Source organism: Odocoileus virginianus, chromosome 15, assembly GCF_023699985.2.
Source record: "Odocoileus virginianus isolate 20LAN1187 ecotype Illinois chromosome 15, Ovbor_1.2, whole genome shotgun sequence".
NCBI classification, from domain to species: domain Eukaryota; kingdom Metazoa; phylum Chordata; class Mammalia; order Artiodactyla; family Cervidae; genus Odocoileus; species Odocoileus virginianus.
In genome coordinates this window covers 20,624,184-20,639,706 of record NC_069688.1, presented here as the reverse complement: position 1 = coordinate 20,639,706, position 15,523 = coordinate 20,624,184, and the positions used below count along the sequence as shown (strand labels likewise).

The 15,523-nt window shown below is 44.5% G+C and overlaps 2 protein-coding genes across 16 annotated transcripts in view; one reads left to right on the top strand and one right to left on the bottom strand.

The window, feature by feature from the left end:
• Positions 1–8,628, bottom strand: part of TGS1 (trimethylguanosine synthase 1) — a 31,357-nt gene extending 22,729 nt beyond the window's left edge. For 4 of the 9 annotated variants that reach the window (XM_070477118.1, XM_070477121.1, XM_020900820.2 and 1 more), the window contains exons 1-6: positions 8,355–8,628; positions 5,475–5,539; positions 3,618–3,790; positions 2,227–3,043; positions 1,502–1,619; positions 469–555 (exon numbers count right to left, since the gene is read on the bottom strand). In XM_070477118.1, coding sequence (XP_070333219.1) covers positions 469–555; positions 1,502–1,619; positions 2,227–3,043; positions 3,618–3,790; positions 5,475–5,539; positions 8,355–8,458 — 1,364 coding nt within the window. In that variant the 5' untranslated portion in view covers positions 8,459–8,628. Of the gene's footprint in view, positions 1–468; positions 556–1,501; positions 1,620–2,226; positions 3,044–3,617; positions 3,791–5,474; positions 5,540–8,176; positions 8,277–8,354 lie in introns of those variants that run through there. The other 5 variants (XM_070477120.1, XM_070477125.1, XM_070477126.1 and 2 more) reach the window with 5 other exon arrangements.
• Positions 8,629–8,688: 60 nt separating this feature from the next.
• TMEM68 (transmembrane protein 68) overlaps positions 8,689–15,523 on the top strand; it is a 34,855-nt gene continuing 28,020 nt past the window's right edge. For 2 of the 7 annotated variants that reach the window (XR_011491453.1, XM_070477117.1), the window contains exon 1: positions 8,689–8,846. The gene's annotated coding sequence lies outside the window, so the exon portion shown is untranslated. Of the gene's footprint in view, positions 8,847–9,495; positions 9,626–15,523 lie in introns of those variants that run through there. The other 5 variants (XM_020900814.2, XM_070477116.1, XM_020900817.2 and 2 more) reach the window with 4 other exon arrangements.

The following is a 15,523-nucleotide window of genomic DNA, read 5'->3' as shown; positions in this document are numbered from 1 at the left end:
ACAGAAGAACAGTTAAGTTAAATTCCAGGTAACAGAATAAATCTCTGTGAATATATAGCAGCAAGAGCTACCTAAGTGATTTCTCAATAAAATTACATGTGGTTAGAGATAAATTCTGCCAGGAATTTTAAAATGTGGCAGTTATCAGGAAAACCCTTTATATTACTAACTTCTATCAACTCTAGCTTTAAATGACTATATGGCTTGGAGTACAAAGAGACAGTTACAATTTTGTAGACTAAAAACACTGGATTGCTATGAAGTGCAACTGAGTTAATAATGTGAATATATCAAATGCACAGTGTTAGTGCTACAATTCTTACTAATAAGAGAGGTTAGTGCTTTGACTGTAACACCTCAAATGCCAGGAAATAGGTAACCACCATTCCCTATCTGAGTATCAAGAAAGTTTGAGGACTGCTGAGTGGTTAAGATTTCTAGAAGACAACAGCGTTGATGGAACATTACTTTTGCCCTGAGCCGTGCTTGAATCCTAGGAGAGAACCATCGTTGTCAAAGTCTGAGTCCGGGTTTTCATAGAGGTCCAGTTCGTGACTAAACAAACAAAGCAAACAGTGATAAGCCATTAACTATAGAGCCCACCAATTCAGGCAAATATTAAATGTCAACCCATGTAAACTTTCCCATCACAATAGTCAACCACAGTTCACAAACCCAGAAAGACAGGAAGAAGCGTAGCTCAATCAGGATTACCAAATGAGATCAATTACCTAGTAGTGTTTGGGACACAGTAACAAGCACTCAAATCTTAAATCAAGTAATTATGTCTATTCCTGAACATGGTACAAATATAGATTTCTCCATTTTCTTTCGGAAAAACACCAGTTAACCTGTAACCTTAACTAATCTCCTAAGTGATATCTCTAGAGGTTTTCCTTAAAAGCAAACAATGAAATATTTGAGAGGTATCAACCCAACCAAAAAAGTTACAGAAGAAAAAATAATGTTAAGAAGGTTCTGATGAAAGTGATATTAAATAACTCAGTGTTGTGTTTAGTTGCTAAGTCATGGCCAACTATTTTCGACCACATGGACTATTGCCCAGCATGCTCCTCTGTCCATGGGATTTCCCAGCAAGTGGGTTGCCACTGCCTTCTCCAGGGATCTTCCCAGCCCAGGAATGGAACCCATGTCTCCTGCCTTGCAGGCAGCTTCTTTAGTTCTGAGCCACCATCCCCACCTTTTATGGAAATCTTTTAGTGATCTCTACCACATGGGTGACAGTAACAAATGAAAATGATGAGAAATAACTCTTGCAAATTAAGTTAAGCTCACTGTATGTATATGTAGAACCTACGAGGTCCCAAGAATATAAGTACACACAAGTACACACATAGTCTCTGCCTCTAAGAAACTGAGGAGTTAGCAAGAACACGTGCTGTTTAGAAAGAGCAGGTAGAGGTATGCTCTCCTTCAGGAAGCTCCCTAGTTTCTACAGCGTGCTGGTGTGAGCTGGAGAGAAAGGTGGTTAGTGGCTCACCTCCTCTTGAGTTTGCTTCGCTTCTCTTCAGGCGGCTCGTCTCCACTCTCGTCCCCATCAGTCCCACTGGGGTGGCGTTCGTCTCTGACTGTATTTGCTTCTAAGGACTCCTGTGAATCTAAAGAGGTGGAGATATCACAGTGGGTTTCTGTCCCTGGTTTGACAAGTCTTCTGTCATTTCCAAAGGCAATCAATATCTTCCAGGGCCTTTCCTGCAAAGAACTGCATGCCAGACCACATCTATTTATTCTGTGTATCCACATACACAATTCGCAGCTAGGTCTATGAAAGTCTAAAAGTTCCCATGATCTAACTACTTGAAATGTCAACTCTAAGAAATTCCATGGTGGTCCAGAGGTTAAGATTTGGCGCTTTCATGCCTTCACTGCTCTGGTCTGGGTTTGATCCCTGGTTGGGGAACTAAGATCCCTCAAGCCAGGGGGTAGCCAAAGTGGAAAAAAAAAAAGTGAACTGTGAAACTACTTTTCCTCATGGCTGTCCAAATCTATACAAATTAATCCACAAAGTTACCTCTGTGACATCTTAGCTATCACACTTTGATGAAATCCTAATCTAAGTAACTCTAAAGATGGCATGGTCACATTTAATTAGAAACAACTTCTCTTTCTTAAGAAGCAAATACATCTAACGGTCTCTTATATAGCTCTTAAATTAATAACGGAAATAACAAAAAGACAAGCACCAAAAATCTAGGCCAGTCTTACCCTGAGCTGGCTGGTCTGTACTTCTGCTCCCAGACGAGCTAGTTTCCGTGGTTCCTCCATGACTCGGTTCACTGTGGCCAGAAGCAGGGCATTCTCTTCTGCTGGGAACTTCACTCAAACACTGATGTCCATCAAAACTTAGGGAAATATCTAGTTGTCTCTGTTCTACTTCCTCTGAATTCAGATTTATGTTACTAATTCCATCGAGAATTTCACTGTGATCTTTATCACTTGAACTAGAGCTTTCGCTGCCAACGGATAAAGATGGAGAAAAGAGTTCGTCTGCTTTCACGTGATTTTCATCTTTCTTGTTGTCAACTTCTATTTTAGACCCACCAGTGTCTGTATCTTGGCTTTGTGAGGCATCAAAAGTCCAGCCCTGAGCTTCCCAGTACTTAAACTGTTCCAGATAGTACCAATACATCTGGCTGTAGTGCTGCTCCCACTCCTCCTTTGTGTCTGGAACATTCCATGGTTCTGGACATAGGGTCTGATCTGCATGTTTCTCTTGCCAGCTTTGCCACAGCAGTCCTCCACCGTATTCATTCCAGTACTTTTCCCACATCTCTGTAATTTCCAGCTTTGGATCTACTGTGTTTTCAACGGGAAAACTTTCAGCCTCAACGTCTTTTTGGCTTTGAAGTTTGTACTTTCTGGTGTTCTCATTCTCAGATGAAGAAGGATCGTCCGAAGCTGAAATGTCATCTTCTTCACATTGTCTCCAGGATTCTCTCTTAATTTCATCTAAGTACTTCTTTTGATGTTTTTTCTTTTTCTTTTTCATTATTTTAACTTTGTTTCTAGTATTCATAGATTCCTACAAAGAGAAATAACTTGAATATAAACTGCACTTAAGAAACTATAAGAATAGGTAGAATCTAAATCTATCCTGACATTAAACAAAATACCCTTAACCTCCCAACCTGGGTTTTAGTGACACGAACAAGTGAATAGTACTATCTGCGTTCCTAAAAAGAGGAATCATCATGCATGAGACATATCACAACCAGAACCATAAGTTCTAGTTATCTTATAAATACGTACATACACTTAAAAAACAGGTGTATCTGTGTGTGCTAAGTCGCTTCAGTCATCGTGTCCGACTCTGCGACCGTATGGACTGTAGCCCACCAGGCTTCTCTGTCCATGGGATTCTCCAGTCAAGAAAACTGGAGTGGGTTGCCATGCCCTTCTCCAGGGGAATCTTCCCAACCCAGGGATCAAATCAGTGTCTCTTAGGTCTCCTGTGTTGGCAGGCTGATTCCTTACCGCTAGCACCAGCTGGGAGGTGTCCTAATTCAAGAAAGCATTAGATTTGGGATAAAAAAATTCCATGTGATATTTTATGAAGAAAATTAAGAAACAAACAATTAAAGTAAACTAACACTTACCTCAAAATTCTTATGTGCGGATATCCTACCGAACTGAAGGGGCAATCCCATACTCCTCATGAGTTCAGCCTCGGAATCCAGTTCACTCTCATCTGGGTCTGGGCATCTGTTGTCGTGGGGCTTTGCAGGGCCCTGGGAATGGCTGCCTTCCTCCTCGTCCGTGGCTTCTTCTCCTACACACAGTGGTTGTTATGTTAGCTTAGTTTCAGAGAAGATTTAAATGCAGGTTTTATCGTCCTCATTTTAATGAAAAACAACTTGAGATCCAGAGTCATTACATGACTTGCTCAAAGTAAAGGTGTGCAAATGTGACAATTTTTAAGGGGAAAAAAAATAAAAGGAAGAAAAAAAGGAATTGATGGGAATGTGGACTAGTGAGGAAACAGCCTCCTAGAGCCAAGACACAGCTTCGAGTCTGGCTCCGCCTGCCATTGTCCACCCAGCGCACCGCACAGAGCGCCTCCTCTTGCTCGGCGCTGTGCAGGGACTGAGGATGTGTGAAGGAACACAGCAGGGAAGCCCTGGAAAAACGGCCCCATTTCCACATTCCCATCTGCAGCACCGCTGCACTAGAGCAGTGGGTTTAACATGATGACTTGGGGAGTTATTCTAGGAGTTGGTAATAAGAAAAGTGAGAGGCAGGTCTTTAGGCCCTTCAGGGGTACTTCAATCTCAACTGGGATTTACAGCCTGGGACTCTGTGGGAAAGTTCATTTAATGAAAGGTTTCACTATTAAAAAGGTCTGAAATCCACTGAACTGGAAGATCTTTTCAAGCTCCCTGATTAGAGAAAACCTGTTCTACTTTATCCTATTACGGTTATCCAAAAGTAGATCATAGCACTAATTGGACAAAAGCCACTCAAATGCTCTATTTAAAAAATGTGAGACAAAACACTCTATATGAACATACTCAATTAGGGCTGAGCTGCACTGCAGCTAAACAATCTTAGGCAACAGAATGGGAATCTTACACTGCACAGATGAAGCCTAAGAGATCCTATGGGCAGAAAGTCTACTAAAAGCCAAAGAGGGAAAGATATCAATCTAGGTAATAAAGGAGACTCCACTCACCAGCCCACGTAACATGGAGGCTCAGGAGAACAAACAGGGAAGATGGATCAGCTACATATGCTGTATGCTCCCCTTGGGCTATGCATATTCCCTCCTGTTCAGTGGGACCCTAGGGTCTAGAGGAATCTTACTTGTCACACTGAAACACAACCAAACACTCTACCGGGTAGGTAAGTGACGACGCAATGATGGCTCCGTCATGTGAGAGGTGGGGAATTTCTCAGGTCACACGACATGCTACTTGTTCTGGTTTCACCTACTACACCTTGGGCTGCAGTCTTCCCTCCATGTCTGGAGAAACATAAAGATCCACGTGGAAGGGACAAATGGGGTCCTGACAGGGAAGTCTGACAGAGACCCAGGTGGTTTTCGGGTCAGGCTCAAAGTGTAGACGAGATTCTATCTGTTATGTGGGAGAGTTAATACAGGTGGTAGCCCCCTTACTTCAGGCCAGACTATGTATATTCCCTTGGAGTTGACCCTGAACCATTTACCTATGAAACTGCTAAAGTACTGAAACAAGGAGGCCGTGAGAGCAAGGTGGCTCCAATGCCTGGGTAACATAAGCCAGCAAACCAAAACCTAAGCCAGAGCCAGGGCACTGGGATCTGATAATATGAAACTTAAGTACACCATGCATGAGCAGCCAAGTAAGCTTTCCCAAATAAGGCAAGTGCTTAAACTACGACCAAATAACCTCCCTGCTTTGCTTCCGCATCTTCTCTATACAGTATTATGGCTAATTTTAGTAAAAAAGGGGCTATATGCCTTTATACCGTATTACCTGCACTGTTGTCATTGTCTTTAATATAGTAGCCTTTGAGTCCCAAATTGTACAATTTCCGATCTCTGTGAAGCAAATTAAAGAGTCAATACTGACAAAATTAAACTAGAGAAAAAACAAGGTTAAGGCAGCACAGATTAATAAAAAGATTAAAAAACAGAAGAGCTCTCTGCCAACACATTATTCTTATCTGTAATACAGAGGTGATAACACATAGCTACAGGGTTCTAACAAGGATTGACTGTACATGTAAAACATTTGGTATAATCCTATGCAACGCACACTATAATGATAACTACCAGTTATTAAAGTTAAGTGGCAGCTCTGGATATTGGTGGAAGAATCTGATCCTCCTTGTGATAAACAGACAGGGAAATATTCTATAAATTTGCAGTAATAAGTCAGCATAAATGTCAGAAGATTTATCTTACAGATTTATAAACCCATGTGCAGACCCTACTCCATCTGCAAATAGGACTAGTAGACAAGACAGTCATGGTCAGAGCTTGTTTTGGAGACTAACATAAAATGAAGTTCTTGCTAAACTGAAACATAAATCAAGATTATGGTTTCAGTGAGTTTTAAAATCAGTGAATAGATAAAACTTTTCTTTACATTATCTCCTCTTAAATTTCTTCTTTACTAAGAGAGGAATTTCATAACCAAAATAAACCTAGCAGAACATTTAAAATAAAGGGGGGGGGGGATAAAAATAAAAAAAAAAATAAAATAAAGGGGGGGTTATTTTTTATTATTATCTTCCTACCAGCAAATCAATCTGTAATACATTCCATTGTATCTGCCATGACAAGGCCATCTGCAAGAAGACCTAATACAACTTTTCTAATGGAGTGACAATAAATCCAACAAAACAAAACTCTTGTACACTTGATATATTTCATATTCCCCATTTATTTATTTTTTGGTACTTCATGAAATATAACGTAGGTGGTGACTTAGAAGGACAGTGAATGGGGAGGGGATGAAGTGCAGTTGGCAATATGCCCTCTGATCCCCAACAACTTGGGGTCCCAGTGGGTGGGAGGGCAGCCACAAAAGGGCATCAGTGGTGTGCCAGCCAAGACCCAAGGACATGGGGCTCCGTGCAGCCCACAGTGGCAGCCTGCCTGCCTGCCTTCTAGGTGCTGGGGCAGCCTAGCAGGCCCTGCCAGGTCCAGAGGATGGGGCAGAAGACAGTTGTCCGTGGCTGAGGAGCAAGGGAGACAGGTGCCCAAGGTTGTCACCAGTCTACCCCAAAGCTACAGATGATCTGAGGCAGAAAGACTGCCAGCTCTCACATTTCTATGGAAATTCTTTTTCCCACTTAGGGCAACTTTCAAACATCTCTAAGAGTGCTCATCACCAGGGAAGGTGCATTTCTGATGCTGAGTATTCGAAGAATTTCCTGTTATACCTGCTAAGAGATCTCTATAGTGCAATCTTTGAGTTTGCTAAGTGTAACTCAGTCCACAAAACAGAGTGACTGGGGATATGTTATCTGGACCTGGTGGGCTTCCCTGGTGACCCAGCTGGTAAAGAATCCGCCTGCCATGCAGGAGAGGCAGGGTTGATCCCTGGATCAGGAAGATCCCCTGGAGAAGGGAATGGCAACCCACTCCAGTATTCTTGCCTGGAGAATTCCATAGACAGAGGAGCCTGGCAGGCTACAGTACACAGGATCACAATGAGACAAGACTGAACAAGTAAGCACATACACACATACAGGCGGACCTGGCACATGATAAAGACCAAGTGAACTGTAACTGCTGAACTGAATTGTAAGGCTGGAAACCAGACCTGCAGTGGAGTGACGGCAGGAAGACATTGCCCTATAAGAGGCCTGGCCAAGCAGCTCATCATAATACCTTGAATACAACCACCATCACTACTGTTTCTAAGTCGGCTTTTTCTCACAGCACCAGACATGTGGGTGGTCAAAATACATGCCAAATAAATGACTCTTGGAAACCTCTGAAGTGGAAGTAGCCATTTCTCTACTGTAAAGGGACCATGCATTCATGAAAGCAGTCAAAAGGAAAGGGAATCCTTTCTGAAACGGCTTAAAAGGGAGCACAGAGATGTTTTAACTCGCCCACTGCCCACGCAGCTCATTTGCCGCAGAGCTGGGATGTGAAACCAGATATTCTGTCTCTAAGGACAGTGCTCTTAAATTCTGGTTTGGGAATCTGTTGTGGGGGAAAATACCCACAGGAAATGATTTTGCTATGCTTTGTATGAAATCCTAGAGATCACCACTAGACAACATCACATGGGTGTAATACCAGAAAGTATATTTCACTTTCTTCAGTTTCCAGTGAAAGTGTTAGTCGCTCAGTCCTGACTGACTCTTTGCGACTTCATGGACTGTAGCCCGCCAGAATCCTCCCCCCATGGAATTCTCCAAGCAAGAATACTGGAGTACGCTTCCAGACCCAGGGGTCGAACCCAGGTCTCCTGCATTGCAGTTAGATTCTTTACCATCTGAACCACCAAGGAAGACCAACAGTGTTTTTAAAAAAAGATGTGAATCAAAAGTCAGTCATCTTCAAACCTTCACCCCGTGAGGTCACATCCCAGATCAATTTCATTCGCATTTCATTCCCCTTGCTTGTAACAGTCCTCTCAGGTGGCGAGTGTAAAATAACAACCACTGGCCACCACGTTTTCCCCTAACAGCCCACAAAGCAGATTTCCTCCTTCACCTCAGGGCCGCAGGCGACCACTCCACCCTCTGAAGCCCGAGGACGTTTTCCCCTTTTCCGTGAGCATCACGGTACCCGAGGGTCGGACGCGCTGGCCACGGTTCCTAGGGCTCCATCACCACGGGTCTGCAGCCCAAGCCCCACAGGTCGGGGACCGAGTGGCCCGTGTCGGACTTACTCCACAAACGCCCGCGAGCAAAGGCAGAGGATGCGCGAGCCCTCCCGCAGGTCTTCGAGGAAGAGACACATTTCCGCCACAGGCCTCCACTTCTTGCAGTACATCGCAGCGCCTCAGAGGAGGCGGCCACAGTGCAAAACGGCGCGGGCCGGCCACCCCGCCCCGTCTTGGCTGCCGGGGGCCGAGGGCCGGACAGAGGGAGAACTCCTGGCTGCAGGGGAAGGGCCCGGGATGGCTCAAGCGGGTGTCAAGCGAGCAGCAGCCGCCGGGAGTGGTTCGGGGTGGGGGGGGCGGTACAGGAAGGGGCGGGACGACGAGCGGTGTAGCACACAACACTGTCCGGGATGCAGCCGGCGCTTGGCTTTTTCCTCCCGCGTCGCTCGGGGAGAACGGCTGCTCGAGTGTCTCCTCTTCCCCGGGTGAGCCACTGAGGAGCTCCCGCCGCTGTTCCAGGGTGAGGGCGAGCAGAGCCGCCTCTGCTTTTCGCTCTAGGTGCGTCGTCCCCGCCTGGGCTTCCTCGAACTCGAGGAGCACAGCTCCTCGGCCCCCGGCCAGTCTCCCGGGCAGCGGCCCCAAGGCCGAGCGTCTGGTCTCATCGGGGCCCTGCGGAGTCCTCAGGCTCCCCCTGGACTCGGGGTTCGGCTCGGGCCCGGAGTGGCCGGCAGGAGAGGCCCTGCCTGGGTGACAACGAGCCAGTTCACCTTGGCCTGCATCTCCCCCCCACGCCCCAACTCTGCAGTTCGGCGGGTGTGGCCTCCACTTGGGTGGGGGGCGAGGTGTCTCTGTTCCCTGCCTGCCTCCGGGGCCGCTTTGATGGGGATGCGAGTGGCACCCCCTTGTGTGGTTTTGGGGAGGGGGCCGCGTCCACGTGCGCCCGGCTCGGAGGGACTCCTGGTCGATGCCCTTTATACCACCATCGTGACCAGGGCGGGCCACTTGACCCCCGGAGCTTGGCTGTGAGTGAAGCCGCTCAGTTGTGTCCAACTCTTTGCGACCCCGTGGACTGTAGATCGCCAGGCTCCTCTGTCCATGGGATTCTCCAGGCAAGAATACTGGAGTGGGTTGCCATTTCCTTCTCCAGGGGTTCTTCCCAACCCAGGGATCGAACCCGGGTCTCCCTCATTGCAGGCATACGCTTTATCCTCTGAGCCACCAGGGAAGCCAGAGTCTGTAAATAGGGATGGTGCGTAGCACCTGCTTCGTAGGGCGGCTGGAAGGATGGAAGAGAAACATGAACATCAGACTTCTCACCAGTGCTGTTAATAGTCTGGGTGGATACCTACTCTAGAGGCGCCTGGCACTGTTCGGTCTCCGAGGTTTGCAGCCTGTAAGACAGGACTGCTGATCAATACTTAAAAGATACGTGTGTCCAAACCAGGATGTGGAAAACTGGATCAGCTCTGCTGGGTTTGAAAAAAGCAGTGCTTGGTTTTGGTTGAGATCGCCCACACAACTTCCTCCAGGAAGCATGCTTATACTTGAAGCTTGTGGAGCACTTAGGACTTGGTTTGTGCTGTGGGTCCTGAAGTTGGTTTAGTATTCCTGCCTACTCCAGGGAATCTTCCCAACCGAGGTATCGACCCCTCATCTCTTGGGTCTCCTGCATTGGTAAGCGGATTCTTTATCACTGAGCCACCAGGGAAGCCCAGAATAAGTAAGAGCTGAGATAAAATACGGAGGTCTAGAATGGGCCCTCATGTTCTGGCCACTTTTATTGGTTGGTGGAAGTAGAAGTTTACCAGAATGATACACCAGTACGGATGTGTAACATCTGGGGGATAAGGGCAGTTGAAAAAATAAGGTTAGAACAGCAATTATCAAACAAGAGTGGTAGATTTTAACTAGGAATCGAGGGACATTCTAAGATTGAAAAAGAAAAAAACATCTTGAAAGGGAATTCGGATCAGAACTTAAGAGTCTGAAGCTTGAAAGCCAAAAGATAAGATGGTTGATTTTGCCAGATAGCATAACTGAAATATTAGATAAACTTCTGCTGTATTGATGGTTTGAAGTAGAATGCTTATTCACTGAAACTGAGTGTGTGAGCCCTGTTAAACCATTATGAAATACACAAAAAGAAAAAGGGAAAATTAATTAGTGTTTCAGTGAGTATTTCTTGTAACTGGCATTTTTCCTCGACATATCTGCAATTTGGCTCCTGTACTAAAAGTAAGAAGTGAATCTGCTACCATGCATGGTGGTGAAAGTACTGGTAATGATTAAAAAAAAGAAGAATAGATTTCCTGAAGGTTTTGTAGAAAACAAAATAGCCCTCTGTTTTACTGGTTTCTGAAATATTCTCATTTTAACATCTACAAAGTCATTTACTGTAAAAGTTCTTCATCGGCAACATCGACATGCTGATATTTCAACTTGGTAGCTTTTTCTCACAAGTTACATAATTCCAGATGGGAAAGTATATATGATGTGTAGGACTCTGTGTCATTGGAGAGTTTTTTTGGGGGTTGGGGCTTAGGAAATACTCTGTTATCTTGGTAACTAAAATAAATCTCCTCCAAAACATCTTTTAAACAGTGATAGTGAAAGGTTGATGCTGAACCTTGAAAAAGACGCTGGGATTCTAGGCCCCCGGAGGGGAAGAATTCAATCTTGGGGCCAGAGATGAGGCTTGATCACTCAGAGCTTTTGTGTAATAAAGTTTTATTAAAGTATAAAGGAGATACAGAAAGCTTCTGACATAGGCATCAGAAGGGGGTAGACTAGCAAGAGTACCTGCTTGCTAGTGTTAGCAATGGAGTTATATACTCTCCAGTGAATCCAAAGAATGTCTGCAGGTTGTTAAGACCTCACCAGACCTACTCCCATAATTTACATTTTAAGATAACAGGATTAGCCAGAAGGTTTAATCCAGAGACTGTCCTCAGGCAGGATACCTATTGTTATAAGATAACAGGATTAGAGGGAAAAAAAAAAAGTAAAGTTTGTCCTTTCTTCCTCCTTGAGAATTCCAGACCCCTCTCTCCTAGGGGACCCCTAGACTTCTTATCAACCTGCCTAGGAAATGACTCTCTCAGTAGTTTTTACTGGATGAAAATAAAGTAGGGAAAATAAATAAGGTAGGGAGTGATGTACAGCCTGTGGTAAATTGGAGGGGGCAAAAGGCCAGGCAGAAGTAGAGGGAAGAGAAATTGCAATGTTAATATTTTTAGCTTTTCTGTCAGAGAGGGAGTGAGACTTAAAAAGTGTAATGAAAATCAAAGTAGGAAGTGGGAGGACTGGGTTTTAATTTTGACTCAGTTTTTCACTGAATTAGTTTAGTAACTGGGTAGGTCTACTTGGCTTTCTGTTTTTAACTCTTCTGCACAATTAAGAGGTGGTATTCATTGAGATCTAAAGTTATTTTCTCATTTTCTTATGAGTATTCTGTCAACTCAAAAGCTCGTTATTTAAATTCCTCCGATAGTTCTCTCACGAAAGGTTTTGGGACTCTTATCTTGGTCCATATTTTTGTCAAAGATTTGGATGAACAAATTCACCTCTATCTGTATTTAGTTAGCCAGCATTGCTTAGGTGATTAGCATGTCCTGGGCATATTATCCCAAGTACTTTTGCATATGTTTTCTCATTATAACCATCTATTTTGTTTACTGATACATTCCTGTGTTTAGAATAGTGCCCAGCACAAACTACATATTTGCTTGATGACTATTTATTGAATACATGAATTCATAATCAGTGATGTAAGTCTTCTTTGTGCCATCCTCTTTCTTGTACGCTGTATTCTATCCCCTCTGGCCCGGTCCCCAGCAATTATCTTCTCTCTTGATCATCCATTTCTCATTCTCCCATTGACACATCATTATTGGTATTAAAAACTGCAATGGTTTTGTTCACTGTGAGACAACAAAAAACTTGATCCACATTCCCCACCAACCTGTTTTTCTGTGCCTTTACGCAACAGCATTCCTCTGAATATTTGCTATTTCCAGTTCATTCCCTCCCAATCTTTCTTGAACCTTCTTCAACTTTTATCCCCCACTGAATCAAAACTGTTCTTACAGGGCTGGCCAGTGCCTCTGTGTTGTGAAATCCAAGGATCACGTATCATTTCTCATCTTATTAGACCTCCCAGCATCACTGAGGACTCCTTTCTTACTCTAATGTCCACAATCCTCCTGGAAGGAGGATGTTAGTTGCTTATTGGCTTCCCAGCTTCTAAAATGTTGAGGGCCCCAAGGCTCAGTCATGGAAGCTTTTTTATTTTATGTTCACTCCCTAGAGGGATATTCTTTAGTTTTCCAGTTTTCAATACTGGTCTGTATGTCATTGACTCCCAGATGTATTACCCTAGCCCTGACCTTCCTGTGAAACTGCTGTGTCCAGCTCCCTGTTGAACATCTTCACTTGGATGTCCAGTACAACCTGGACATGTTCAAACCTGAATTCCTGATGGCCAAGATTTCCTGGAATGCCTAAACCTGTTCTTCCAGCAACTCCCTCTTTTTACAAGCCAGCTGATGAGAGTCATGCTTGTTTAGTGCTTTTCTAGTGGAAGGCACTCTTCTAAGCTTTGTTCACAGTAGTCTTATTCAGTTCAGTTCAGTTCAGTCGCTCAGTCGTGTCTGACTCCTTGGACACCACGGACTGCAGCATGCCAGGCTTCCCTGTCCATCGCCAACTCCCGGAGCTTGCTCAAACTTACGTCCATCGAGTCAGTGATGCCATCCAACCATCTCATCCTCTGTCGTCCCCTTCTCCTCCTGCCTTCAATCTTTCTCAGCAATGGGGTCTTTTCCAATGAGTCAGTTCTGATCAGGTGGCCAAAGTATTGGAGCCTCAGTTTTAGCATTGGTCCTTCCAATTAATATTCAGGACTGATTTCCTTTAGGATTAACTGGTTGGATCTCTTTGCAGTCCAGGGGACTCTCCAGAATCTTCTCTAACATCACAATTCGAAAGAATCAATTCTTCAGCAGTCAGCTTTCTTTATGGTCCAATTCACATCTATATATGACTACTGGATAAACCATAGATTTGACTAGATGGACCTTTGTCGCAAAGTAATGTCTCTGCTCTCTAGGTTTTTAATAGCTTTTCCACTCTCCTCTTTCACTTTCATCAAGAGGCTTCCTCTTTGCTTTCTGCCATAAGGGTGGTATCATCTCCGTATTTGAGGTTATTGATATTTCTCCTGGCAATCTTCATTCCAGCTTGTGATTCATCCAGCCCTGCATTTTGCATGATGTACTCTGCATATAAGTTATATAAGTAGGGTGACAATATACAGCCTTGACGTACTCCTTTCCTGATTTGGAACCAGTCTGTTGTTCCATGTCGGGTTCTAACTGTTGCTTCTTGATTTGCATACAGATTTCTCTGGAGGCAGGTAAGGTGGTCTGGTATTCCCCTATCTTGAAGAATTTTCCACAGTTTGTTGTGATCCATGCAGTCAAAGGCTTTGGCATAGTCAATAAAGCAGAAGTAGATGTTTTTCTGGAACTCTCTTGGTCCAGTGGATGTCGGCAATTTGGTCTCTGTTTCCTCTGCGTTTTCTAAATCCAGCTTGAACATCTGGAAGTTCTCTGTTCACATACTGTTGAAGCCTAGCGTGGAGAACTTTGAGCATTATTTTGCTAGCGTGTGAGATGACTGAAATTGTGCTATAGTTTGAACATTCTTTGGCATTGCTTTTCTTTGGGATTGGAATGAAAACTGACCTTTTCCAGTCCTGTGGCCACTGCTGAGTTTCCCAAATTTGCTGGCATATTGAGTGCAGCACTTTCATAGTATCATCCTTTAGGATTTGAAATAGCTTAGCTGAAATTCCATCACCTCCACTAGCTTTGTTCATTGTGATGCTTCCTAAGGCCCAGTTGACTTTTCATTCCAGGATGTCTGGTTCTACCTGAGTGTGATCACACCATCATGGTTATCTGGGTCATTAACATCTTTTTTGTATAGTTCTGTGTATTCTTGCCACCTCTTCCTAGTATCTTCTGCTTCTGTTGGGTCCATACCGTTTCTGTCCTTTATTGTGCCCATCTTTGCATGAAATGTTCCCTTGGTATCTCTAATTTTCTTGAAGCGATCTCTAGTCTTTCCCATTCTATTCTTTTCCTCTATTTCTTTGCATTGAAGAATGAGAAGATGAATGCACGTTCTTCTACTCTGCCATCTTGGACTTCAAGACAGTCTTACTAGCTTTATACTGTTATCCTCATTTGTAGATGGAGAAACTGAGGCAGAGAGATATTATGTAACTTGTCTTGGGTTCCACAATAAGAGGTGAGCCCTGCCATGTACCCACCCATGTTGCCTGAAAACGTGTGGCCATCCAGACTTCTCCTCTTATTCATGTTCTACATTCATTACCAGTGCTTACTGTTGGCTTTATCCTCGAAATATATCCAGACGTTGACCGTCTCTTATAGCCTTCCCTCTGCACACTTGTCCTGCCACCTTCACGACTCGTCTTGGTGACCGCAGTAACGTCCTGTTGCCCCCTGTGCAGCATATTCTCAACACAGCCAACATTGAGAACCGAAGTTGGAAATCTCATCCTTCTGACACCTTTTCCCTCTCACTTAGGTAAAAGCTAGCCCACAAAATTCTACAGTGCTCTCTGTTTCCAACCGCCCACCCCCCCTCTTCCTCACCCTGCCTGCTTTTCTGTTCCTCACTCCACCCCAAAGTGCACATCGCTTGTGCTTACCATTTTTTCAGCCAGGAATTCTCTTCTGAAGGCGCACATGGTTTGCTTCTTCACATCCTTGGGGCTTTGCTCAAACAGGTGACACAGTGGTAAAGAATCTGCCTGCTAATGCCGGAGATGTAGGAGACACAGGTTCAGTTCAATCCCTGGGTCAGGAATATCCCCTGGAGTAGGAAATGGCAACCCACTCCAGTATTCTTGCCTGGAGAATCCCTTGAACAGAAGAGCCTGGTGGGCTGCAGTTCATGGGATTGCAAAGAGTTGGACATAACTGGGCACAGACACAGACCTTTGAAGGTGGAACAGGTACGTTTTGAGTTTTCTGTTCTGGAATGTTTTAAATCGAAGGGTTGACCATTTGTGGAGGAGGTTCTTCTGTGTGGTACACGGGGTGCTGTTAAGGGGTGGCTGGATCTTGTACTGGGTCCTCGTAGCCTCTGTCCCCAGGATTCTACCTGTACACTGTCCCTTCCCCTCTACTGTGTGTGTGAAGTTT